Below are 26,481 nucleotides of genomic sequence, written 5' to 3' on the forward strand. Positions count from 1 at the left end.
GCCCAAAACTTCTGATTCTAAAGGCACCACCCTTGACTGGGGGAAAGTGGTTGGCTCAAGAGACACTTCAGACCAGCTCAGATCTCTGCTGCTCAGAGACAAGTCCAAGGCCATACCTCACGGAGCAGCCAAAATTAGGCCAGTAAACTGTTCAATCTAGCCCATACTCCTCCTCCTGCTCAGAGCTCACCAGGGTCTTCCACGGGCCATATCTCCCCAGGCCATTACCCAGGGCTTCCAGACACCTGTGCTACATTCAATCCTGAGCCACACTCAAAACTGCCAAGAGCCCAGTACGACTTGGGGGCCAGTCCCTTGTCTCCATGAGCTACTATTTCCTCAATGTCAAATGGGAGTTTTGACAGGGTTGTGGTGAGAACTAAAGAGATGATACATAAATGCATGTTATCAATGGATGGCCCAATACACAGATCTAACCTGGGCTGGTCCCTGGGGAGGGTCCAGGCTGAGAAATGGACGAAGATCTGGATTTGTTCAGAAACCAACACTAATTTACTATGTGACCTTGGGAACTTGGAACTTAGTTTCCTGACCCATAAAAACGATGGGAAATGACGGTTGCCCAAATCCCTTCCAGCTGTGTGGTTCTGCAGTCCCAAGGTCTCTCTGCACACCCCACTGGCCAAGGGGTGGCTCCAACCCTGAGAATATGGCAAGATGTGAATCAGCAGGGACCCTGTGAGGAGTGGGACCCGTGTTCAAGCCACAGCACCAAGAGTAAGAGCCAAAATATTGAATTGGCTAAAATGTTCCTTTGGGTTTTTCCATAGGATGTTACAGAAAAATCAGAAAAACAAAAACAAAAAAACCTTTTTGGCCAACCCAAAAGTAATAACTGGTTTGGTGGGGCTAAGAAATGCTTAGAAGGGCTGCTGACTGGAACCCCATATATAAGCCTACCCAGGACAGCGTCACCCCACGGTCCAGGGAAAAAGGAGGGAACCTCTTCTCCATGGACTTTCCAATCCGGTTGCTCCACTCATGGCAACAATCTGGTTCCACTGAGCAGTAAACTCTGTCATCCTAACTCCCCACAACCCCAAACACAGCACCCACACAGGGAGAAGTCACTCATCTAGAAGAGATAGAGAGAGAGGGCCTTCTAACATCACCGGCAGCCAACACCCAGTTGGGTGGAAGCCACTCAGGCGGGAAGGCCTTTACGACATCTAGGTGTGTCGCCTGTTCTGAGGCTGAAGGTCCCAGGAATGACTCCAGGTGTTGTTCCAGCCCCTAACTAAGACAGGTGTCAGGTTACAAAACATAATCATTCCAGTTTGGCAACTTTACCTGGAGGATTGCTTTAATTGACCTGCCCCACACTCCCCAAATCACTCCTGGAAGACGGCAGTGGGAGGCACGCGCCAGCTACGCCAGGGGATAGAGATGCTGGACGCCGGGAACCACCAAGGCCTGCCCTGCACTTAGGGCTCCTCCAGCCAATGTTGCCTGGGGATCGCTGACCTGCTGGCCAGCCAGGGCCCGGTCCCGAGAGACCCTCATCCTGACTTGGGCTGGCGACCTCAGCTCCAGGCCATGGAAAATTCAGAAGATCGACGAGCCAGGGTGGTAAGTGTGGGGGCTCCAAGGACTGGGAGAGGGAGGGTCTCCCCTCTTCAGGCAGCCTAAGAGGTCATCAGCTCACAACTTTGCAGCACCTTCCAGGTGAAAAAAGAGGTCACACCTAAGTCACCCTGGTCCCCACCTGCCCTCCCCTCCCTCCAACAGCCAAGCCGGGGCTATCCTGTCAGCTCAGCCCTCCTAAATCCTGCCTCTCTCTTACCCAAGGTCTCCTGGCTTGTTGGCTGGAGACTGGCACCACCTTGCCAATGGCGAGGGACTGTCTTGACACAATGGTGGCCCTCTGCCCCCTCTGTGGGGAAACTGACTCATTTCTTTTTAAAGAAAACAGTAGAGCACTGACTTAGAACAATCTAGGGTGCCATGGAGATCTACTTGTCTCTTTTGTTGGCTCTGTCTGCTCTCCTTCTCCTCTGAACACTGAGAGCTTCTCCACGGTCTTGGGGTGAAGAGAATCAATCCCATTTTTCAGGGAGGATAACTGAGGACAAGAAGGGGAGGAGGTGGAACCCAGGGAACCTTCCTTCTCCGATTGTTGGACAAGATGCCACAGTTGCCAACAACCAGCATGAAAATGAAGGGGAGGGGAGGGGGGAGCACTATGTCCAGGGAGAAAGGGATGACCTGCTGGGGCCCCTCAGGTGCTGGTCTCCTGACTCTCGAGCACGTCCCGTGACACTCCTCTGGACTGTCCGGCAACACTCCGGCCCCAGGGCTGGGGTAGCCGGGGCCAGGAAGGGCTCGCCGCTTTACTCTGTAATTCAGCCAGGATCGAAGCACACCCTCCCGTGTCCCATCCCTAGACGCCCAGCCTGTGTGCCGAGAAGCTCCATCCTGCGGGGCTCTCAGAATGGAGGAGGGAGTGGTACCAGCCTGCCTGAGTGTTGGCAGCTTCCTGGTGTCACTTGGAGCCACATAGGAGGCAGTTTTTTGATTTATAGTTTTATTTATTTACTTTGGCTGCACCAGGTCATCATTGATGTTTGTGCTTTTTTCTACTATGGTGAGCGGGAACTACTCTTCATTGCCGTGCACAGGTTTCTCAATGCACTGGCTTCTCTTGTGGAACATGGGCTCCAGGGCCTGTGGGCTCTGAAGTTGCGGTTCCTGGGCTCTAGAGTACAGGTTCAACAGTTGTGGCACACGGGCTTAGTTGCTCCATGGCATGTGGGATCTTCTCAGACCAGGGATCAAACCTGCATTGGCAGGTGGATTCTTTACCACTGAGCCACCAGGAAAGTCCCAGGAGGCAGTTTTGATGGCAGATTGCTGGGGCACTGCCTGCAGAGTCAAAGGTCGCATGGCCAGCTCCTTTGTGAGCTTATCAGTCTCGAGACTTTGAAACTCACTGTCTCCTTCTATAAAACAGAAATATCCACACCACCCCCTAGGCATACACACAGGTTAGCCTAGTGATATATGAGAATAGCCTCTGTAAACCAGGGAACCCTGTGCAGAAGTCAGGACTTTATGACTAAATAGAACTTGCTCCAGGGAATGGCAGATCGGGGGGCATGACCTACACTGACCCTCCGCTGCCCTGGGCAGGAGCTGGGTGCTCAATGCTGTGTGAACAAGTTGGGGCAGGTGAACACACTGGGGAGGAGGGGCCTGGGGCCCCAAAGGCCAGGCAACAGTGAGGCCATAAATCAGGATGGCACCCAGCGAGCTTCCAGTCTCTGAGCTAACCATTAAACCACTGTGCCTCATAACCTGCTATTTCCTCTAATGAGGCCCAGACAACTATAGCTCCCAGCCCTGGGAGAGATGAGACAGCCTTCCCTCCTCCTCCCACACCCCAGGGCCACTCCCTGGACCAGGTCCTGCACTGTGGCTTTGTCTTCATACTGGTTCTCCCTCAAACCTATTCAACCAGATGTGCCAGTGAGACAGGAGCTAGGGAGGGAGAGGGCCCTGGGAAGAGGTCTGAGCCTCGGCCCTCAAGGGGAACATGTCCCTTGGTATCTGATACCTACAGCTGAGCCCTGGAGGGAAGCCTGGGATGGGAGGACTAGCCGTCCTGGTCTTAACTGGTTACTGCCCAAGAGGCCCCAATACACTATGAGTCACAGGAGTAGAGGGCTCAACACTTGAGGTCAGTCCAACCCTCGGGCTACCCTGGAGAAAGCAGGTCCTCCTTGCCTCTCCTCCTTAACTTGCTACTGATACAGGCCCAGAGGTTACTGGGTTTGGTGGGACTCAGGAAAGTGGCCGGTCAGCGGGCAGCCTGCTGGCAGCAGGGGTCAGGGAGCATGAGTGGTGTCCACTTCAAAGAGAGGTTGAGTCCAGGAGCCCACTCAGTCCTCGTGGTGCCTTCCTGGCTGGTAGAAGAGTTGGGCCATGCAAAGACCCAAGAGAGCAAGACAGGCAAAGAAGGGCTAGGCGCCCTCCTGTTCTCCAGGCCCCCCTCCTGCTGTGACCCCCAAAGTAGCTGCACCCTTCCAACTGCCATTTAATCAGCCCCTCCTACTGGCCAGCCTCCAGACGGCTGGAAGTGGAACAAGAGGGTACAATGCCTGGGTTCTGGCCTGGAGGTGCTCGAATCCAGAGGAAGGGCGGCTCCTTAAGCAAAGGATCCTAAGGCAGTGTGAGCAATCCAATAACCAGAGAAGGTGTGAGGTACCGGTGGAGCAGAGAAGGCAGCAGATTCTCTCTAGGGGTAGCCGGGGAGTCGTCCCAGAAGAGACAGTACTTGCACTTGACCTTGAAGCAGGCTCTCTCCAGGCAAGAGGAAGTGCATGTGAATAGCAGAAAGCATGGCAGTGCAGTGGCAAGGGGGCAGGGGCAGTGGCTGGAGCAAAGGGCACAGGCGCAGCAAGCACAGAGGGCGAAGCTGGGGTATGGGCCCCTCGGGGTGTCATGCAGGCTCTCCATGGAGATTAGGTTCGGGGTCCCCACCCTGCCCTGGAGTTCAGGGGGGCTGGGCAAGGGTGAAGTCCCAGCAACTGCTGGGTGCTCATGCTTCAGGTTGAGCCACCCCTAGAACCTGGCACAGCCCCACCTCGTCCCAAGAAATGGGTGCTGTGCCTTCTCTGCACCCACACTAGACTCGCTGGTGACAGAGCAGACGTGGGCCATGCACTCACGGAGCTCAGCGCCTAGAGCACATGGAGGGTAGGAAGGGGTTGATGGTTATTAACAATTTGTTTCACTCCTGAAACAGGAGTTTTACCAAACAACTGAGTATCACAGGCTGCGATGAGACACACAGGAGCTGTCAGAGCCAGACCAGGGTGTGGGCCTGGCTAGAGGTCAGCAGAGGCCAAGGGCTGCATAGGAGCTGGGATGCAGGGAGATGGGCCATGCCGGGTGGAGGGAACAGTGGGCTAGAAGGTGGATGTACAGCCCCAGGCCCTCTTCTGTCTCCCAGGGCTCTTCCCTGCAGCCCTGGGGGTAGAGCTTTGTGCCTGGGCTTGAGGACGTGGAGAAGTGGTTTAGAAGTCAGGCCTGGTCCTGCCCCCGGCCTCTCCCTCATCCTCCCTGCCCCCGCTCTGTGCCACTGAGACCCCAGCGGTCATCTGCAGCAAACATCTGTGCCCTTGACAAAGACTGAGAAACTGAGGAGCTAAATGTGGGAAGTGAGGCGAGACTAGTTCAGGACAGAGGGGGAACATGGAAGAAACCAAAAACAGGGCTCAAGAACTCTGGACAAACTTTTCTGAAGCCCAGAACTAACCCAGGATAGCCGGAGACAGGTGTTCTCAGGCCTGAAAATCTTGGCAGGCCTCTCAGATTTCCTCAGCTCACCTCCCCTCACTCTTCCTTCTTGCTCAAATAAAAACATCTGCCTCTAAAAAGTACCTCAAATGCCCAAGCAATGATCCACCCCAACAGTGATTCCCCAAAACCTGAAATGCATTCATCTGCCACATTGTTTTATAAACATCAGAGTTACTACCAGACTGTGAGCTTTGAGAGGAGGGTCTGTGTCTCTATTGTTATTTTTACTTATTTATTTGTTGTTGGCTGTGCTGGGTCTTCACTGCTGCGCGGCTTTTCTCTAGTTGTAGCGAGCAGGGGCTACCCTCTAGTTTTGGTGTGCAGGCTTCTCGTTGCTTTACTTACTGCGGAGCACAGGCTCTAGGGCTCATGGGCTTCAGTAAGGCTCGTGGGCTTAGTAGTTGTGATTCCCAGGCTCCAGAGCACAGGCTCCAGAGTTGTGGTACATGGAATTAGTTGCTCCACACCATGTGGGGTCTTCCTGGACCAGGGATCAAACCTGTCTTGTCTCCTGCGTTGGCAAGTGGATTCTTTACCACTGTATATAGAAGCCCAGGTCTGTGTCTTTTCCATCTTTTTAGCCCCAAACCTACCATAGGACCTAGCACGGAATAGGCACCTGATAAATGTTTGCTAACAAAGGACAAACAAATGACCAAAGACTGGAACCCCTGTACCTAGCAGTTTGATTTATTTGACACTGAAAACAAGATTACCCAAGTCTGAATGGAAAGATCCCAGATGCCACCAGAGGTGTTCCCCAGCTGTTTTCATCCCAGATGGGGCTGGGATGAGGCCTGAGCCCACCTGGAAACCCCAGTGATAAGAAAGAGAGAGTTTGAGCACAGCCAATGTGGCAATCGCCGTGCGACGTGATTAAATCCACCTCACAGCCTGCAGCTCTGTCATGATCACAGCAGGGAAATTCGTAAACAAGAGTTAAGACTCAAAACCGCAACACCTCTCTCCACTCCTCCTTCCCAGAGCAGCTTCCAGCTTCCTCGCATAATCCACATGCAACTGGAAACTCTCACAGGGTAGCAGGAGAAAGAAACACTTGAGGAAGAGGGCAAGAGGCTGCTTTGGCACCCCTTCAGGGGTGGACACACGTCCAGGGGTGTCAGCAGCGTCTTCCGTCACGAAACGTGCAGCACACCGGGCTGGCAGGGGCTCTGCCTGCTGGTGTGGCTGATGCTTTAGGCATTTCCTGCAGTCAGTCTCTGCCTATATAACATGCATGCATGCATTCAGCATGTGCTTCCTTGAGAATACAGTATGTACTATGCACGGGCAGGACACGGTGGGAGACTCAGAGAACACCCAAAATCTAAGCTCATGTGCTCCATATGCTCTCTATGGATGGAATGCTGCTGCTGCTAAGTCGCCTCAGTCGTGTCAGACTCTGTGCGACCCCATAGACGGCAGCCCACCAGGCTCCTCTGTCCCTGGGATTCTCCAGGCAAGAATGCTGGAGTGGGTTGCCATTTCCTTCTCCTAGAAGCAAGGAAAACTACTTCCCCCCACCTCAGGCAGAGCAGAGCATCTGTTCACCCACGGACATGAAACAGAAAGGGAACAACGTAGCTGAGGCCACCCCACCTCACCTTAGTTCCATTCCCACCCTGACACTGAGGACTACATGCATGATCATGCCTCTGATCCCCAGAGAAGAGGGTCCTGCCAGGGTGTCAGAGGACCTACCCTGGTGAGAAAGAATCACTGACACTCTAAAGAGAATAGTAACAATAGCAGCTGCATCTCATCTCCACCTGAACACAGCAAGAGCAGCATTTTCTGGCTTGAGAAGCACATTCATATCCAGAATCACCCTGAATCCTTTTTTCAATATGTATTTATTTGGCTGCACGAGGGCTTAGTTGCAACATGTGAACTCTCTTAGTTGCAGCATGTGGGCTCTGGTTCCCTGACCAGGAATCGAAAAGGCCCCCTGCATTGGGAGCATGAAGTCTTAGCCACTGGATCGCCAGGGAAGTCCCAAGAATCTCTCTGCCTCTTACCCCCGCTCTCTGAGATGTAGTGATCCTCCTTGTACAGATGAGGAGACTGAGGCTCAAAGAGCTCAAGTGACTTGAGCAGGATCACTTAGCCAAGAGGAGTCAGGGCTGGGACCCTAAGCTCTGGGATTTGGGGATCCAGTCCCCTGCTTTTCCGTCCTGCCGTCCTATCTCCTCGAAGATGTGGACCCATAAGACCTGAACTTAAACTAGAAACTGTAAGACCAGAGGGCCCCAGTTTCCTATCTAGAAGCTGATAAATTTTATAATAAAGTATGCATTTAGGGAAGACTGCATCAGCTGGTACAACCAAATGGAATAAAGACAATGTCATTTCTGCAAGGAGACTGCATTCCTTGCTAAGCTGCTAAAGGTCACTAAGGAAGAAATAAAATACAGGGACACAAGAAGCCAGTGGGCACGATTAACTCAGACTTTCAAGAAGGCCTAGGACAAGGTTCATGCCTGATGCTACCTAGGAGAAAAGCAAGTTACAATGAGATCCCTAAGGACAGAAAATTGATTTAAAGAGAGAATGTTATGAGTAAATCAGCACTAGGACTATCTTATCTGGCAAGGAGGTAACAGAAGTTCCTTATTAACAGCAAGCTCTTCAGAATCATAGGCCCTAAGGAAAGGACTTTAGAGGTCTTCCAGATAAGTGGTTTCCCCAAATTTGGTTCAGCCTCAGAGCCCTTGGCCCCTCTGAAATCTAATATAGAACCCCACGTGGACAGAGAAAAAGCCAGAGCTGCAGTATTTGAAAGAACTGTGACCCCCATCCACTCCTCTCCTGCCTCCCTCCTGCTGCAGCAACCTCTGGGGCTCCGCCAAATCCCCCCAGGATTCCCCAGAGCGCTTCACTGGCCTTGCCTTTGTCTAGAACGGAAATTTCCTTCACGATTCAGCTTCTACTCATAGTCCTTCCGTGGTTCATAACAATCTTCCCTTTGCCAAGAGAAAGCCATCTTTATGTGACTGGCCCCATTTGTCCTCAGCATCCTTTTTGCCTCCACCTTGAGATGGCCCTACACGTGTTTTAACCTTTTATTTATGTTTTATTCTTGGCTGCCCTGGGTCTTGATTGTGCAGGCTTTCTCTAGTGGTGGTGAGCAGGGGCTACACTTTCGTTGTGGTAGGTGAGCTCCTTATGGCGGTGGCTTCTCTCTCCTGCAGAGCATGGGCTCTAGGGTGCACGGGCTTCAGTAGTTGCAGCTCTTGGGCTCTAGAGCACGGGTTCAATAGAGAAACACAGGCTTAGTTTCCCTACGGCATGTGGAATCTTCCAAGACCAAGGATGGAGTTCGTGTCCCCTGCATTGGCAGGAAGATTCTTAGCCACTGGGGAAGTCCAGCCCTACATATTTTAAAGGACCACATCTGTGCTACCTGAAATCTTCACTTCTCTGGCTCCTGCATCCTCCAATCTTTGTTCATGGAAAGATCACACACGTCCCATGACATCACTTCAGGTCCCCTAACTGCCCTGGTCATTCTCCCCACCAGGGCATCCTCATCCTTCAATTCCTTTCCTGAAGTCAGAACCGTTGACCTAATGAAACCATAAAATAGTTACCATTTGCTCTGCTCCTATTACACACATGCTAGACCCTCTACTAGGCTTTCTCATTAATAATTAATGATATTTTAGTATCTATTATGTCAAGCCCTTCCTAGGTTCTATATTAATATTGTGAATTATTAATTTAAGTAATACAATATATACCCCATGGGCACAAGGACTTTGCCTACTTGTTCATTGCTATATCTCCAGTCCCAGAACAGTGTCTTACTGAATGGACAAAGTATTAGTAGTATTGTTGTTGTTGTTGTTGTTAATATTTATTGCATTCCTACTATGTAATAGGCAATGTGCTATATGCTATGCATATTTTGGTCTCATTAAGAGGAAGACACTGAATCTCTGTCTAGCTCTATCTGTGTCTCTGTCTCTCTCTTTCACTCTCTCTCTCTCTCTCACACACACACACACACACACACACATCCTTGAGGCCACCAAGGGCTAAATAACTTGATTGAGGCCCGTGCTCCATCCATCCAGCATGAAGCACAGTCTCCTCTAGAAAACGGCAGCCCAGAAAGGAGAAACTTCACCAAGCGCTCCCAGTGTCATCTGAGTGGGCAGGAAAGCAGGGGGCTTCCTTGGTGGTTCAGTGGTAAAGAATCCACCTGCTAATGCACAAGACTTGGATTCAATCTCTGAGTCAGGAAGATCCCCTGGAGAAGGAAATGGTAACCCACTCCACTATTCTTGCCTGGGGAATCTCATGGACAGAGGAGCCTGGCAGGCTACAGTCCGTGGGGTCACAAAAGAGTCAGACACGACTGAGTGACTGAACAATAACAATGGGAATGCGGGAAAGGAGCTTCACGTTGTACAACTCCAAAGTAATAGATGCGGAGCAGCCACGGAAGCAGCGCTGAAGCACCGTTTGCAGGATCACGAGTTCAGGGTTCACAGGCAGAGATCCCGGAATGACTACAAACTTCAGCCAGGAGATGGCAGCTCTTTGCTGCAGCAGCCAAACCAGCCCACTAGAAGCTGGTTCTCTGGCCTCATGCGGAACAGGGAGAATCAGTTCTCAGTTCCGCTGGGAACTGAGAATCAGTTCCGCTCAGTCCTCCCTGTGCGGAGCCGCCTTCAGACCCTCCTCCACTGCTGCGGGGAGTCCTGCTCCCCAAGCCTCCGGGGCATGTTGGAGGGGTGAATTTTCATGTCAGGAAGATCCCTGAAGAAGGGAATGGCTACCCACTCCAGTATTCTTGCCTGGAGAATTCCATGGACAGAGAGGCCTGGTGGGCTACAGTCCATGGGGTCGCAAAGAGTCAGACATGATTGAGTGACTGAACAACATCAACAGTTCCTCTGTACATCAAAGCACTGTGTGCGTCACCTCAGTTAATCCTCACCAACAACCCTGTGAAGTAGATCGTATTCTCCCCATTTTACAGATGAGGAAACAGAAAAACTGAGTAACTTGCTCAGGATCTCACTGTCGATAAGGGGCGGAACTAGATTCAGGCCAGTGCTCCTGACTCAGAGTTCAGAGGGTACAAGAGCAGAAACACCCCTCCTCAGACCACAAACACCAAGTGAGCGGGACCATGAGCAGGTCTGTTTGACCAGGAGAAGACCAGATGCGGCTTTCTGTGAGCTTGAAAAGGTGCATCGAAACTAGGAGGTAAAGTACCTGATGGAAACTTTCTCACTGTCAGGTTTTATCACAGTAAGGTTTATCACACCTGAGTTCCGAAGGAAAAAACTCGGTCCAGAAGATGTTAAATGATTTACCTAAGGTAAATAGTAGCTAAAAAAGAGCTCCGCAGGTAAATAGTCAGATTTTATAACACCAAAGTCCCTCTTCCCTCCCCACCATTTCTCTCCCTGTTAAAGTTTAAAGGACAATTCAGGACAAGCCAAGGGAGTATGATTTTTCCAAGGCAATATAAACTTTGTGGGGTTCTTTATCAACCTCAGCCTGAATCACGGATGGCTGTTCCTTAGTTCAGGTAAATTACAAGGTTTAGAGAACCCTGCCAAGCTTTGAGATCCATCAGCTTAAAAGGCAGTTCCAAAGGCAAACCCCTAAGGGTCCCTGTCAGCCTGGGTGGCCTGCCTCCTGGCGGCTTTCCTGTCCCCTTCAGCCTCTGCGCAGGCATAGCCCTCGGGTGTGCAGAGGTGGGGACACCTTCCTTCCCATCACACCGTGCAGGGAAGGGAAAGTGGGCTGGATGGAGCCACTGTCAGAAAGCAAACTGAATAAAGTAGAATTGCTAGGAGAATTCAGAGAGGCTGCAGAGAAGGGGCTGCTCCTCCTGAGGCCGAAGGATGGCCCTCAGTGGGATTTGTAGGAGCGACAGGTAACAGCAAAATCAGCTGGAGGCAAGGGCTCTGCACTGGGGAACCCCAGCTTCCTTCAGTTTGACTCAACCCAACAGGCATGTACTAATACCTCCCGCCAGCCCTTCACAATGTTCAGCCATGTGACCTGGGGCGAGACAGCACAGTGCCTCTGGACCTCAGTTTCCTCACTTGTAAGCCACCTTTGCTCTCTCCCCTGGCCCTACCTGGAGTTGAGAGCTGTGCCTGAACACAAAGGCTGATTCTTAATTGATGGCAGTGAACAGCAGGCTGGCCACAGGATAATGGCAGGTCACCCGACACCTCCCTTCCGCCCCAGGCCCTGCCCTGGAGCCATTATAAGCTGGGATGGGGCCAAGGTGCTCAGCTCAAGTTGCCAACAGGTCAGCATCTATGGGCTTAGAACAAGACAAAATGGTTTTGAATGTAGCAACTGAGACTGAGGTTGGTCCAAAGGAAAGCATGCTGCCATAAGGACATCTCTGCCCAAGGCAGAGTGAGCAAGGGCGTATCCAGAGGCCCCTCCTTGCCAGGGTGGGGATACCCACCTGTGCGTGGCCATGGCTGAGGGGTCTGCCTGGCCATGGGCTCTAACAGTTCAGAAGATACTTGAAAGCCAGCATGATCTGTCATCTCTGAGAACCTTCCATGTACTCAGGGCTGCTGCTTCCCATCCAGGCTCGTCTCAGGACACTCACACTCTCCTCTCTTGACTCGTGATCCCTCAGCCCCACTCACAGCCACCCTCCTTACCTTACCTGTCATGGCTGAGGCACCCTAGAGAGAGGGTACTCGCTTCAGCCTGCCAAAGGCATCAGACTGCGGATGGACAGTATGTAACTGCTTGCCGTCAGGTTGGGAGTGAGATGCAGGTTCATGGGTCAGAACTGTGTGAGGCCCCTCAGAGCAGCCCCTGAGCCAGCCGATGGCCGAGCCCCACTCTGCAGGCTAACTGGGAGCAGCCTCTGGGTCCCCTGGCTCACCCAGAGAACTTCCCCCACCTCCTCCCCTGGGTTTCCCCCCTCCCTACCATATCACCAGCCTTAGCAACCTAGCTGCCACCTGCCAGAGCCCCAGAGGACCTGTATATCCCGTCACCTAGCAACAGCAGCATCCCTTCTCTAAGTTTTCCCAGGGAGACTATGGGAAGCCAGAGCTTCAGACCCCATGGGAGCTTGAAGCTGCCACAGACCAGATCAGGGCCAGAAACCTCCTTTCTGTAGACCCCTGCTTTTCTCCATTCTTCTACACCCCAATCAGCCAGCTCTGCGCCCCTACCAACTTCTTTCTGGAATAAGGAATGAAGAGATAGCATTACAGAAAAGAAGAGAGAAATGAGGTCCAAGAGCAGGCTACTTGGCAAAGAAAGCACACCAAGGAGCTGACCAGGCTTTCTGGCCTCTGTGAGCAGTTGCTTCTTCTTTGCCTCATTATTAGCCTGGTGGTGCCCATTTCATTGTGCGGTTAGTTACCCTCTTCTCTGCTTCATCATCTCTGAAAGAGAGCTCCCAATTACTGAAGGCATCTTGAGGTTCAGAGAGGTCGAGGAGCATGCCCAAGCTCACCCAGCAAGTCAGAAGACAGGGCAAGATGAGAACTCATACTCCCCCAACTGGGTCTTCGTCTTTCCTACAGTACACTTAATCCTCGCCCCTATTTAAAAATAAGAGCTGCCTTCTGTTTGATTCATCACCTCTGTGCAGGAGGGGAAACAGCTGAGATAGTTATCTGTGATTTGGAGCTGAGCTAAATACAACCAGGAATTTCTTGGGATCTAAAACAGCAGGGACTTGAGGGGAAGGGATAGTTAGGGAGTTTGGGATGGACATGCACACATGCTGTATTTAAAACAGATAACCAACAAGGACCTACTGTCTAGCACAGGAAACTCTGCTCAGTGTTATGTGGCAGCCTGGATGGGAGCAGAGTGTGGGAGAGGATGGATACATGTATATGCACGGCTGAGTCCCTTTGCTGTCCACCTAAAACTATCAGAACATTGTTTATCGGCTGTACCCCGGTGCAAAACTAAAAGTTAAAAAAATAGCAAAACAGCAGTGGCTGAGGTAAATAAAGGAAAGAAAGTAAATAAAATAAAGGTAAATAAAGGAAGGAGAGCAGGTGATAAAGGTGCAAAGCTAAAAGAACAGAGGGAAGAAGGGGTAGTAAATCAATAAAGCTCCTGCCAGGTACCAAGCACTGTAGTAGGCCTTTCCTTAACTCAGCCTGGGAGGAAGGTTTTCTCAGCCCTGCTCACGGACAATTTAGCAGAGTCAAGAATCATGCAGAGGTGGGTTTGCCTCCAGACTGAAGAAGGGCTGGGGAGATGCTGGGAGTTAAGTTCTACATGTTGATTGCATGCTAATTATATGCAACTAGACATTCATGGGGTCGCAAAGAGTCGGACACGACTGAGCGACTGAACTGAACTGAACTGAACTGAACTGAAGACCTCGTTGCAGGGGAGTGGAGAATCAGAAGGATCCAGTACCGGTTGACAACAGCCAAACAGGTTCCTGAAACAGTGGGGAAATGAAAACAACAGTCCACCAAGCCCAAGAGGTTGGCCTCAAGGGCTGGATCTGTTACTTACTCTGGGGCCATAGCGACCACTCAATCTATAGGAGTCTGGGTTTTCTCTTGTATAAAGTGGGGATAATTTCTCAGGGTTGTTGTGAAAATATTTAATCCTCGTGGCATTTATGAAAGATATGTAACAATACCCAATTGCAGAATAAGTTGTTCTGCCTCCATATTTAGGTCTTGGGTTAATGTCTTTCTGCCACCAATTGAGAAGCAAGGTAAGAAGATTCTCTGAGAGCATCAGGCAGTAGGCACTAACGTAATGTTTTCCAGTCAAATAACTTCCACCCACCTCCCACCTCCCTCCAGCTCTGGGGTCTCCGGGGCCCTAGGGATTCTTGCCCTTTTGTTTTACTCCAGACAGCAGGAGCCTTATTCCAGGATAAGCCCTGGGTCAGACACCGGTTTGGCTGGCCCTGTGAGTCAGGGCTCTACTGGCAGACTGAGTCAATAAGGCAGGTGACCCCACCAGCAGCCCCAACCAAAAGAGGAGGGCCAATGCCTTTGCATGGGCAGGGCTGGGCCTGGGCTGTGGCACTGTGGCCAGAGGCTGAGTTCAAGCTGAGGATAAACAGAGACGCCTCCAGCAAAGCGGAAGGAGACACAGCTGGTCTTTGGCGGCCTTATAGCCCCCTTCGCTCTATCAGCTCCAAGGCAAGACACTCCCCTGGCCTGGAGGGAATCAGAGCAGAACATCAGGAGGATGAGAGTTCAACACCTTGAACCCCTCAGCAGAGCCAGGTGGCTGCATTTTTGTTTTCTCTTTGACCCTCAGATACATGGCCCTGGATAAATCATAATCCTTGATTCATGGCGTTTTTCACTGTTGGCCCATGCAGGTCTCACTGTATGGAGCTCACCCCCTAGTTTCAGTAACATAATAAGTCTCCATAAACCTACCACCCAAAACAAAAGCTAGGATTTAGCAATAACCTATATCTAACCAGGCGATCTCCTTGCTGAGGGACGTGGGCAAGTCTCTTTTGTTTATTGATTCAACAAATCTTAGTTGTACATATTTGATAGGCCAGAAAGAGTGCTAGAATCAACCTGAATGCCATGTTCATAATTTCCTTGCCTTTTTCCGGAAAAGATTCTGTGTTCTATGAAATCTTCTGGGAGTTAATTTTTCCTTTAATATGAAATTGCTCAAGCCATTCGTAGTACTCCGCGGCACTATATTCTGTGTGTTTTGACTGCAGCATAATATTCTATTGTGCGAATTAACAGCCAGCTTCTTCAAGGCTAGCTTGGGACTGAGCCCTAAAACTGCAATCTTTTCCTTAATTTTTTCATTCAGCAAAGATTTATTAACTACCCATAATGTGTCAGGCATTGTAGGAGACACCAGGGGTGCAGTCATGACCAAAACACCCACAGCCTCTATCCTTCTAGTTTGCAGGCTTTTCTCCCCATTTTTCTTTTGTATTCTAAAAGGTAAGGCTTTTCTGTATAATGACCACTATTCAGTTGATAGCGACAGAAAGCATATTAGCCCGGGGTGCTGAGGTCACTTCAGTTCAGAGATGAGGAATTCAAGGTCCCAGCAAGAACAGGCTGAAAGCCTCTTTGGTTCCTGCTCTCAGCTTCTAGAGCAACTCTGGACCCACCAAAGGAAAACAGTCAATATTTGTTGAAATAATAAACAAAAGAGACTCGACCTACCTGCTTCAACCAATGCAGACACTTATGTGCAGGCAGACTCTGTGAAAAAGAAGGACTTGACAGGGGACTGGCCACTAACTGGATGTTCTTGATACCCCTCCAAACTGCCCCTCCCATAGCCTTCCACATCTCAGCATATACCCTCTTGCCTGTTCACTAAAAACCCAAAAGCATTCAATCTATTAGGAAGGCCGATTGCCTTTAGGCCCTGGAGGAGGGCATGGCAATCCACTCCATATTCTTGCCTGGAGAATCCCCATGGACAGAGGAGCTTGGTGGGATACAGGTCATGAGGTCTCAAAGAGTCAGACATGACTGAGCGACTAAGCACACATTGCCTTCAGGGGCTTCCCAGGTGGCGCACTGGTAAAGAATCTGCCTGCCGACACAGGAGACACAAGAAACTGAGGTCAACTCGGGTTCATCCCTGGGTCAGGAAGATCCCCTGGAGGAGGAAACTGCAACCCGCTCCAGTATTCTTGCCTGGAAAATTCCATAAACAGTGGAGCCTGGCAGGCTACAGTCCAGGGGGTTGCAAAAAGTCAGACTTGACGGAGCGACTGAACACACACACACACATTGCCTTTATCTTTGAAGCACAGCTGAATCTTTCACCAGCTGTCTGTTTATCCCTCCTTGCTGTAGCCACACTGATCTCCATTCTGTTCCTCCAGCACCAAGCTTATTCCTGCCTGCCTGGCAACTTCCGGTCATTCAAGCCTCAGACCAGAGGTGCTCTCTAAGATGATCCCTTCCCCAGATCTCCCATTCTCAGCACACAGTCAGGCACTGTCTCCCATCACCCACATTACTCTCCGCATAGCACCCAGCTCTCTCTGGGTTTATCTGTTGATGGTCGGCTCTCCCCTAACTTCCCCTACTTTCCCCCACCTTCCCCTACTCTCCCCCTGACTCCCCCACCCCCACCTCACCCCAGGATACAAGCTTCTCAAGACCAGGGTCCCGCATACCTTGTTTGGCACTTCTCCCATCCTTGCTGTAATTATTTCTCATTTGTCTTTAAATCCGTAGCTCCCAGAGCAGTGCCTGGTACAACACTGACCCTCAACAAATAGTTGTTTAATACTTAGCTATTGAACCACTCTGGTTATCAGACAAGTGTTATTTCTTTTCACCTTTGTATTTGACTGAATTAGACAAAAGAGCTTTGTAGACTGTTACTTGCTGATTGTGTGTAGATTACTGTTGGTAACATCACCTGACTCTGTAGCTACCGAAATGGAGGGAGTCACCAGATTTGTTCTCATCTTCATCCTGGAAGTAGCTGCTGATGCAGGCCCTGGTGATGGTGGAGGAGAGATGGCCCAGAAGGAGCTACAGTACAGAGCCCAGAATTCTAGCTGTCATTTACTGGGCCTCTACTAGGTACAAGCCAGACGCAAAGCACCGAAGGCAAAGGCAATAAGAAATAGAGATCGCCTGACTGGAGAGTTCCTGGGGTAGAGTCCTGGGCCAAGCGTCTGGGGGCACAGGGAGGAAGGGCCCGGAAGGAAGCTGCTTTGTGAACCAGGCGCTTCCCACTAGATATTTCACGGCAGCACTATGATGCAGGTGTCATTTTCCCCGCTCTGCCGAGGGGACGCCTAAAGCTCAGAGAGGTTAAGTATCTTGCCCAAAGGCTCACAGTTAATAGGAGGCAGAGCCCATGTTCCAACTTGGTCCCTGCAGAGCCTTGGCCATCTCTGCTGCATCCCCCAGCTACCCATGGCCTAGTGCCCCCATAGGGCAAAGCCAGGCACGTCCCCAGAGCAGACCACAGAGTTGAGGAAGAAAGGAAGAAGCTCCTTCTCCCAGTGACTGTGTCTGCCATGAGAGCAGGTAGCTCCCAGGGACCCCACAATTTATAATCTAGATCACCACCCTCCCCTCCAGGCATTAGAAGAGTCCCTCTCAATCCCCAATGGGACTCAGGAAATTCCAGCTGGAAATGTCCAGGGACCTGCAGCTTCCCCACCTGCTCTGGAATGGCTGTGACCTCAGCCAGTGCACAGGTGAGCCCCGGGGTGGAGACCTAGACCTCGCCCTGCCCAGGGGCTCCCGGTCATGTGCTAGACAAGGAAAAGGAAGAAAGAAAAGAGAGTTCACAAGTGGCAGGAAAGCATGAACTTAGGCAGCACCCTCCCCTAACCTCTGCATTGCAGGAAAGGATGCAAGTACTTGGCATGAGAGTCATTGTGTATATATTTTTGTATGTGTGTTGACAAGACTACACTTGAAGAAATACTTTAGTGTCCTGGTTGCTTTTTTTTTTCTGTCTATTCTGTTGAGTATAATATATGTTCAGTAAATTACTCAAATCTAAAATGTACAACTCAATGAATTTTTACCCATAGGGGCTCAGTGGTAAAGAATTTGCCTGCTATGCAAGAGACTCAGGTTCAATCTCTGGGTCAGAAAGATGCCCTGGAAAAGGAACTGGCAACCCACTCCAGTATTCTTGCCTGTGAAATCCCATGGACAGAGAGCCTGACAGGCTACAGTCCATGGGGCTGCAAAAGAGCTGGACACAACTTAGCGGCTGAACAACAATATACCCCCATGTAATCAATGCTTAGATCAAGATCCAGTTTTCCAACATTCCAAAAGGCTCCATTGTGCTCCTTCCAATAACCCTCATTATAATCACTGTTATGATTTCTATCACCATGGATTACCTTTACCTTTTAGTCATATATATGAAATGATATTCATGTCTATAGTTTCTTTTTTATTATTATTATGTCTTTGAGATTACTCCATGTGTCATTGCATTTGCACTAGTGCTGAAACTCCAGTACTTTGGCCACCTCGTGCGAAGAGTTGACTCATTGGAAAAGACTCTGATGCTGGGAGGGATTGGGGGCAAGAGGAGAAGGGGACGACAGAGGATGAGATGGCTGGATGGCATCACTGACTCGATGGACGTGAGTCTGAGTGAACTCCAGGAGTTGGTGATGGACAGGGAGGCCTGGAGTGCTGCGATTCATGGGGTCGCAAAGAGTTGGACACGACTGAGCAACTGATTTTATCTGATCTGATTCTTGTCTACTGCTGAATTATATTCCATTATATGAATATACCACAATTTACATATCTATTCCACCAGTGATTGACTTTTGGATATAGTAGGAAGACTTCTATACAGGTGTTTTGCTGAACAGATGTACTCATTTCTCTTGGCCCTAATTCTTGGTCATAGAATCAGAGAAGAGTCATTTGTTTAGCTTTAGTAAACTCAGCTAAACCTTTTTCCAAAATATTTATACCAATTTACACTCACAGCAGCAGTGTGTGAGATTTCCAACTGCTCCACATTCTCATCAACACCTGTTATTGTCAGGCTTTTTAATTTTAGCCACTCTGGTGTCTGTGTAGACATGGCTCATTGTGGTTTGAATTTACTTTGGCCTGGAATTCCCTGGTGGTCCAGTGGTTAGGACTCCGCACTTTCACTGCTGAAGGCCTAGGTTCAACTTTCGGTCAGAGAACTAAGATCCCACAAGCCGTGTGGCATGGTAAAAATAATAAAATAATTTACATTAGGCTGATGAGTGATGATATCAAGCATCTTTTGGCACTTAATTGGCCATGGAAGCAGCTCCTTTTGTGAAGTGTTTGTTCAAGTTTCTAAAGAATTATATCATCCATAAAAGTAGACAAATGATGGACAAAAACATCAAAGAAAGCAAAATCATCTTAGAAACTCAGTAAAACACACAATAGCCCAGCAGCCAGTTGCTTCTAATAATTGATAACTAGTAGCTACAACTAGTAAATCTGCTGTACCAGGTCATTTGAATGCATAACTGATTTATATATTTTGAACCAATTATTTAGATATCATGGAGACCTCCAACTTAGACTTAACAGGGAAAAGAGAATGTAGATAAAAGCCCTTCCCTCAGTTCAGAGCCCCAGCTTAAAAGGCTCCCTCACTTAACTCACTATTTTTCCTTCAATTACAGGATCCTGAGATCAATCGACCCCTGAACAGCCTCGGTAAGCTCAGGTCTAGCTTTCATTTGTCTACCTTGGCCTCAATCAGTTACCAAGTAGATACTAAACCCCTCTTGCAGGACCCTCACCACCACCTCCAAGTGGTAAATGCTACGGGAGACACCCATCCATCATTCAACAAACATTTATTGAGCGAGTGTAATCTCCAGGATTCGTTCTATAAGAAAGAGGCACAGTCTCTGGAGAAATAGGATCAACAAACCTAAAACCCTAGTGGCAGTGACTCTAATTCACTCATTCAGTTCCTCATTCTCTCATTCCTTCAACAATACTATGAGAGCCTGCATGGGCCAGGCCCTGGACTGGACGTTGAGCTACAACGTAAATACAAGAGCTAATGTCCCTGCCCTCGTGAAGTTTACAGTCTGACCATGCTGCCGAGGAACAGCCTGAACAAAAGTGCTTTCACTAGTAAAACAGAAAATGGGAGGGACTTCCCTGGCGGTCCAGTGGTTAAATCTCCAAACTTCCACTGCAGAGGATGCCAGTCTGATCCCTGGTCCGGGAACTAAGATCCCACATGCCAAAAATTTGTTTAATTAAATTGTAAAAAATAAAAGCAAAAAATAGCATATAAAATGAAAATAGCAGTATTTGCCTGACTTACAGCAGAAAAAAGGAGTTAATAGATAAAGTCTTCCCAAATATAGAGGGGTTGTTTTTCCTCTCATTCCATTTCCTTAAATTTTTGATACCTATGTCTTATAGCCTGGATCAGCAAAAAAAAAAAAAAAGTGAGCAGAGAACAGATATTAATATGACAGGTTCATAAGGAAATGACCAAACCCACTTACTTTGATAGCTTATTATTTCAGGGTCATGGGTTAATAAAGATCACAAACAATACAATCTTCAGCAGGTAAAATGATGCCTAGTTTCTACTTTGCGATTTAACGTATCAGTATTCCCTGGTATCCCCAAAGAACACCAGACGTACAAGCGCTCCATCACCTGAGTAAGCCTGGGAACTGCCAAACGAGAAAACAATTAAGGGAGCCCGGGAGGGAGAAATCAGTGCCAAGTGACAATCCTGAAGTTAAGAGTGATTACAGGTTGTGCAAGGACCAGGGAGTGAATCTGTTTGTGTGGAACCGGGGCTGGTGAGGACTAGCAGTGGGAATCCATCTGACTGGGAGAAGGAGGCCAAATTACACTGGGTTTGAAAGCCCAGAGAAGAGTGTGGTCCAGTTATGGAAGTCGTGGGGAGCCCTTGTGGGTTCCGGAGCAGGGACATGACAGGATGAAAGCAAAGTATTAGGAAGCTCTGTCTAGCAGCAGATGGCTGGACAGGCTGAAGGAACTGAGGCAGGCAGGGACGCTGTTCACAGGTCAGAGGGTTGGTTAACTTTATAAACAGTAAACTTTATAGACAATAAACCAAGAAAACCCTTCCCTTCATGATGATGTTCTCCATGAGAACATCAGGGAGGCAGAGACTCTGGGCCCTGGACAAGGGAACTCATCAAAGAATTCCCAGTAAGTACGTGTGGGAAAACCAGCCAACCTTGTATCCCCAGAGGTAAGTGCTCAATGAAGAAATTGCACATGAATGAAGGAGCAAAATGTCTCCATGTCCACGGCCCCAGGAAAGAGGATAGTTTTGAACACTCACTGCTGGAACTTGAAAAACAACACCCACTAACATTATTAATAACATTATTAATAACATTATTAATGTTGCCAGGCGGCATTAGTGGTAAAGAATCCGCCTGCCAGTGCAGGAGACAATAATAGATGCAGGTTCAATCCCTGGGTCAGGAAGATCCCCTGCAGGAGGGCATGGCAACCTACTCCAGTATTCTTGCCTGGAGAATCCCATGGACAGAGGAGCCTGGAGGGCTACAGTCCGTAGGATCACAAAGACTCAGACACAACTGAGCTACGAAGCACACTGGACTGGACAAGCACGTACTGTGCTGGCAGCCCCTGCACACCTGGAGCTCAAAGTCTGGTCAAAAGTTAACCCGGGAAAGAGGATGCCTGCACACGTGCTCAGTCGTGTCCGACTCTTAACAACCCTGTGGACTATAGCCTGCCAGGCTCCTCTGACCATGGGATTCTCCAGGCAAGAATACTGGAGTGGGTTGCCATGCCCTTCTCCAGGGAATCTTCCCAACCCAGGGATCGGATCCTGTCTCTTAACGTCTCCCGCATTGACAGGCAGGTTCGTTACCACTGGCGCCACTCGGGAAGCCCAGGAAAGAGGTCACGTGATATAAAAGGAAAGGGGACGGGCCTCTCCTGGGGCAGACGCAGGTCAGACTGGACAGAGTAAAACATCCTAGGACAGGTACCACGGCGGGAGGAGCACCGGGAAAGATGGACAAGCCCGGGAAAGTGAAAGGAGGTGGGGGTCCACGCGCTGAGGAAGCTGAGCCTAGTCTGCAGGAATAACCCCAGCACCAAACAAAACTGTACCCAAAGTTTTCCCAGGGCCAGAGGGTGGGGAGGCTGTAGCCCTTGGCAGGGGCAGCCTCTGAAAGCTGACTGCTCTTTCCCTCCCCCTACAGATGTCACCCCCCTGCGCAAATCCCGCACCCCGTTGGAGATCTTCAAAAAAGTAGGGATCCCGATCATCGCAGCAGTGCTGATCCTGGCAACCATCATTGTGGTGGCCGTCCTCAGTAAGTCCCAGCCCCCACCCAGTGTCCAACCTCACCCCAGCAAGGGGTAGCTCCCACCCACCCCTCCCCTGCCCTCACCTCCCAGCGCTACCCATCCTTACCCCTCCCACCCCAGCAGAGTCGAGGGGAGGAGATGTGCATATAGCTTTGAATCCACCCCTGCTTTGAACGAAGTCTTCCTCTTGGAGTGGAGGGGAGATGAACTCCTCCCCCATCTATCCCAGATGGATTCTGTCCCCGATGATTCCTTCTGCCAGGAAAGCACAGTTTGCACCAGTTACAAACCTACTCAGGCAGCAGCCGCGCCCCCAGCCTCCTCCTTTCCAGGTCTGCAGACTGAGAGCTGAGTGAATTCTGGCAGCTCTGGGGCTGGAGAAGCAGAGCATGTCTGCTTGTGAGGAGGGGAAGAAGGAAGAGGCATTAGGGAAGATGCCCAGGAGGGTAGCACCTCACCCCATCTTGAGCTTTGGTTTCACCATGGCTGGAGCCTAAGACCCAGTGTGATCCAAGCAGGCAAAAAATGAGTGAATCAAGCAAGCCCTGATTCCCAGAGCCTGTCCCTCTCAGCCTCCCCCACACCCCATCCTACGACTGAGCCCTCACCTCCACCCCCCACCATAGCCAAGCAGGGTACTGACCACAGATTTCACCCAGGAAGTAGGGCCAAGAGGACCTGACTAGGACTCAAGACACCTGGGATGGGGATCCCGGTGCTGCCCCTTCTTGGTGCTGTGTGACCTTGAGTAAGTCTCCCAACCTCTCTTAACCTCAGTTGCCTCGCCTGTAAAATACCCTATCTTCATCAGAGGGATATCAGAGAACCAATGAGGTAATGTGTGTAAAGTACTTGGATTAAAAACTAGGCTGTGCAAAAGTGGAAGTCATCATGCGTATGTAGGGCTGAGGCCAAGGGCATGTGTTTGCTCACCAGGCCAGGACGGCTTTCTAGGAGCCTGGCCTCCGCCCCATCGGAGGACACTCAGAGCTCATCTGATCCAACCCCTCAGTCTCCACTTGGGCACTGAGGCAGAGAAAGGGGATATGGCAGTTGAGGGGCCTGGACAGACAATCAGGCCCCCAAATGAGCATGTCCATTTCCACCTCATGGCGGTGGAAATGCAGATCCAAAACATAAACATCACCCATCCTGGGTGCCCACGGGGACATGAGATGCAGATAAACCCAAACCCTTTAGACCTTGGCTGACCCAAGAGTGGTGGTGGGCGTCAGCAGATTTGTTGTCCTAAGCCTGTTTGGCTCAAACTAATAGTAAGATGAGCTTACCTTCTCTGATCATGTGCCCCGCCATAGTGGAGAGAGCAGTCAGGGCCAGGTTCAGGGTGAGCCAGGGCAGGTACTAATACATGATTTAGAGTCAGGCTTTCCTTGTCCTGGAAGGTCCTGAGTGACTTCCAGCCCGGGGCCCCCAGGTTCTGCAACTAGAAGCAGTAACCTGAACTTCCTTCCTGGGCTGGGCTCCAACATTTGGTTTCTGGGGACTCAACTGGTGTTGAGTGGGACTCAACACTGTATCCTGGCTTCCCCCAGGAGGCAGGACTGACCCTTTCTGACCCTGGCTCCTGACCATGAACCAAACCCTGAAAGTTGAGGAAATAGCTGATCTGCTCCTTTTCCCTTACTTCTCAAAGCAGGAGCATCAGGACCAAGAAGTCACATTTTAAGCTCCTGTAGGGAAGGCTGGGAGAAGCAGCAAAGAGCTTTGGAGCTGGACGGACTAATTGAAATCCTGGCTCCACCTAACTGCATGTGGCTTGGGAAGTAAACCCTAACTCTCTAAACTTCCATATCATTGTTTGTAACATGAGTTAATGATAGCACCTACTTCCTAAAGTTATTGTCAGGACTCCGGGTGACAATGCCTGGAAAGCTGTTAGCAGTGATAAGCAGCCCCATCATGACACTTGTTTCTATCACTCTGAGGGCCACTCAAGGGTGATGCTAGGCTGCCCAGGGGAGCTTCAGGCCAAAGGAGAGTTCAGTTAGACAGGAGGAGCTGGGAGAGTTTGGAAAAGTATTGAAATATCTGTTTCCTGAGGACTTAAAAACACCAGACTCCTTCCCATCATCCAAGACAGAGAAGGAGCAATAGACTCTGAAGGCAGGAGGCAGAAGACAAAGCAAGCAAAATGCCAGCCTCTTTCAACCCCAGGTAAAAACACCTTGTCCTAGAACTGCGCTTGATAGCGAAGAGATGCTTTCACAACCACCAGCCCACTAAGTGTTCATTCTCCACAACCCTGTGAAGCCCAGAAAGGGCAAGAGATTGGTCTAAAGTCACCCAGGAGGTGGCAGAGCCAGTGCTCAGGTCTTCAGACTCCGGGCCCAGAAAGGGCAGCGATTGGTCTAAAGTCACCCAGGAGGTGGGAGAGCCAGTACTCAGGTCTTCAGACTCCAGGCCCAGAAAGGGCAGCGATTGGTCTAAAGTCACCCAGGAGGTGGCAGAGCCAGTGCTCAGGTCTTCAGACTCCGGGCCCAGAAAGGGCAGCGATTGGTCTAAAGTCACCCAGGAGGTGGGAGAGCCAGTACTCAGGTCTTCAGACTCCGGGCCCAGAAAGGGCAGCGATTGGTCTAAAGTCACCCAGGAGGTGGGAGAGCCAGTACTCAAGTCTTCAGACTCCGGGCCCAGTGCTATCTCCCCCATCCACAGAGGCCCTGGCCAATACTTGGGGTTGAGAAGCAAGTGGGGGCTATTTCTGAGTTGCTCCTCACACATGATCTTGATAGACTCTGGGGACTGGTGTTATTATCAACACTTTACAGATGAGAAGACTGAGGACACCAGTAATTAAGTGGCAGAAGTGGGCCTGGAACCCATATCTGCCTGTCTCCAGGCCCAGCAGGTTTTCAGGGAAACACAGCCTCTCCTACCCCTGGGCTGCCTGCCTGACCATCAGCCCTCTCTGCCCTTCCCTGCCCTTGCCTTCCAGTCAAGGTGATTCTGGACAGTTACTTCTTCTTCTGTGGGCAGCCCCTCCTCTTCATCCCAAGGGAGCAGGTGTGTGATGGCCACCAGGACTGTGCCTCGGGGGAGGATGAGAAGTACTGCGTCAAGAAACTCCCCGACGGACCTCCAGTGGCAGGTGAGTCCAGGGGCCAAGGGGCCAGGGGAGTGGACAGAGCAGGAAGTTGGCTCAGGTCCACTGCATAGCATCTGCTACCTGACAAGTCAGCTTCCTTCCCTATTGTAAGAGTCTTAAAAACAGGATCATGTCTTATCTACTGGATCCCCAATACTTAACATGTAGCAAACACTCAGTACATTTTGATGAACAAATGTGGACCAGAGGGGACAGGGAGTTGTAACTGAGCCTGCCCCATTCCTGCTGCACCTGGACGCTGAATTGAATGACCTTGGGGAGTTCCCTTTTTTCTCTGACACCTATTATTTCAAGAGGACTGCAAAGAGACCATATGGCCACTAGCCAGCTATTGATTCTTCTATTTATTTTGCGTGTGTGCTTAGTTGCTCAATCGTGTCTACTCTTTGCAACCCCATGGACTGTGGTCCCCCAGGCTCCCCTGTCCATGGGATTCTCCAGGCAAGAATACTGGAGTGGGTTGCCATTTCCTTCTCCAGGGGATCTTCCTGACCCAGGGATCGAACCCAGTCTCTTGAATTACAGATAGTTTATTTACCATCTGAGCCACCAGGGGTGGCTATTCATTATAGAAGTGTTTATTGTAACATGTTATGGAACAAGACTGAGCTAGGTCCTTCAAAGGATGGTTTTTACATAAAAACCCATGTTCTTCCTTGGATTGGGTTACTCCAGCTTGATCCACCCTAGTACTTGGGCTCTGCAAAGAAAAGACAGCCCAGGGCATGGGTGATGGGGGCTTTTATAGGGCAAGGCTGAGTGACATCCTGTGTATTTGACCCTTTTTTTAATCAGAAATCAAATGCCTGTGAGCCTTGCCACCCTACTGCCAATAGCAATTCTCACTCGCCTACCCCTCTCTGACCTTACATGGAAAAAAGAGCAAGGTTCCTCTTTGAGAAGTTTTCCCAGACAAGAGAACTTGTGTGAACCACGGGTAGGAAGGCCTTATAATACAACCATCAAATACATATATGCAAATACATCTAAAAAGTGAAAGTCACTCAGTTTTGTCCCATTCTTTGTGACCCTATGGACTACACAGTCCAGGAAATTCTCCAAGCCAGAATACTGGAGTGGATAGCCTTTCCCTTCTCCAGGGGACCTTCCCAACTCAGGGATTGAACCCAGGTCTCCCACATTGCACAGATTATTTACCAGCTGAGCTACAGGGGAAGCCCAAAAGTGGAAGGGGAGCTATTAATAATTATGCCAGGGCAAAAGTCAAAATGGAGATTATTCCCAGGACATCTG

At 50.1% G+C, this 26,481-nt stretch overlaps 2 protein-coding genes across 5 annotated transcripts in view; one reads left to right on the forward strand and one right to left on the reverse strand.

The window, feature by feature from the left end:
- Positions 1-16,652, reverse strand: part of SMIM35 (small integral membrane protein 35) — a 108,241-nt gene extending 91,589 nt beyond the window's left edge. Inside the window, exon 1 of the mRNA XM_024975770.2 lies at positions 16,439-16,652. Coding sequence (XP_024831538.1) covers positions 16,439-16,481 — 43 coding nt within the window. The 5' untranslated portion in view covers positions 16,482-16,652. The remainder of the gene's footprint in view (positions 1-16,438) is intronic.
- Positions 1,237-26,481, forward strand: part of TMPRSS4 (transmembrane serine protease 4) — a 40,000-nt gene continuing 14,755 nt past the window's right edge. Inside the window, exons 1-4 of one of the 4 annotated variants that reach the window (XM_059874678.1) lie at positions 1,237-1,590; positions 19,433-19,466; positions 21,995-22,108; positions 25,057-25,209. In XM_059874678.1, coding sequence (XP_059730661.1) covers positions 1,558-1,590; positions 19,433-19,466; positions 21,995-22,108; positions 25,057-25,209 — 334 coding nt within the window. In that variant the 5' untranslated portion in view covers positions 1,237-1,557. 4 annotated transcript variants of the gene reach the window in all.

Source organism: Bos taurus, chromosome 15 (assembly GCF_002263795.3).
Source record: "Bos taurus isolate L1 Dominette 01449 registration number 42190680 breed Hereford chromosome 15, ARS-UCD2.0, whole genome shotgun sequence".
In the NCBI taxonomy this organism is placed as follows: Eukaryota; Metazoa; Chordata; class Mammalia; order Artiodactyla; family Bovidae; genus Bos; species Bos taurus.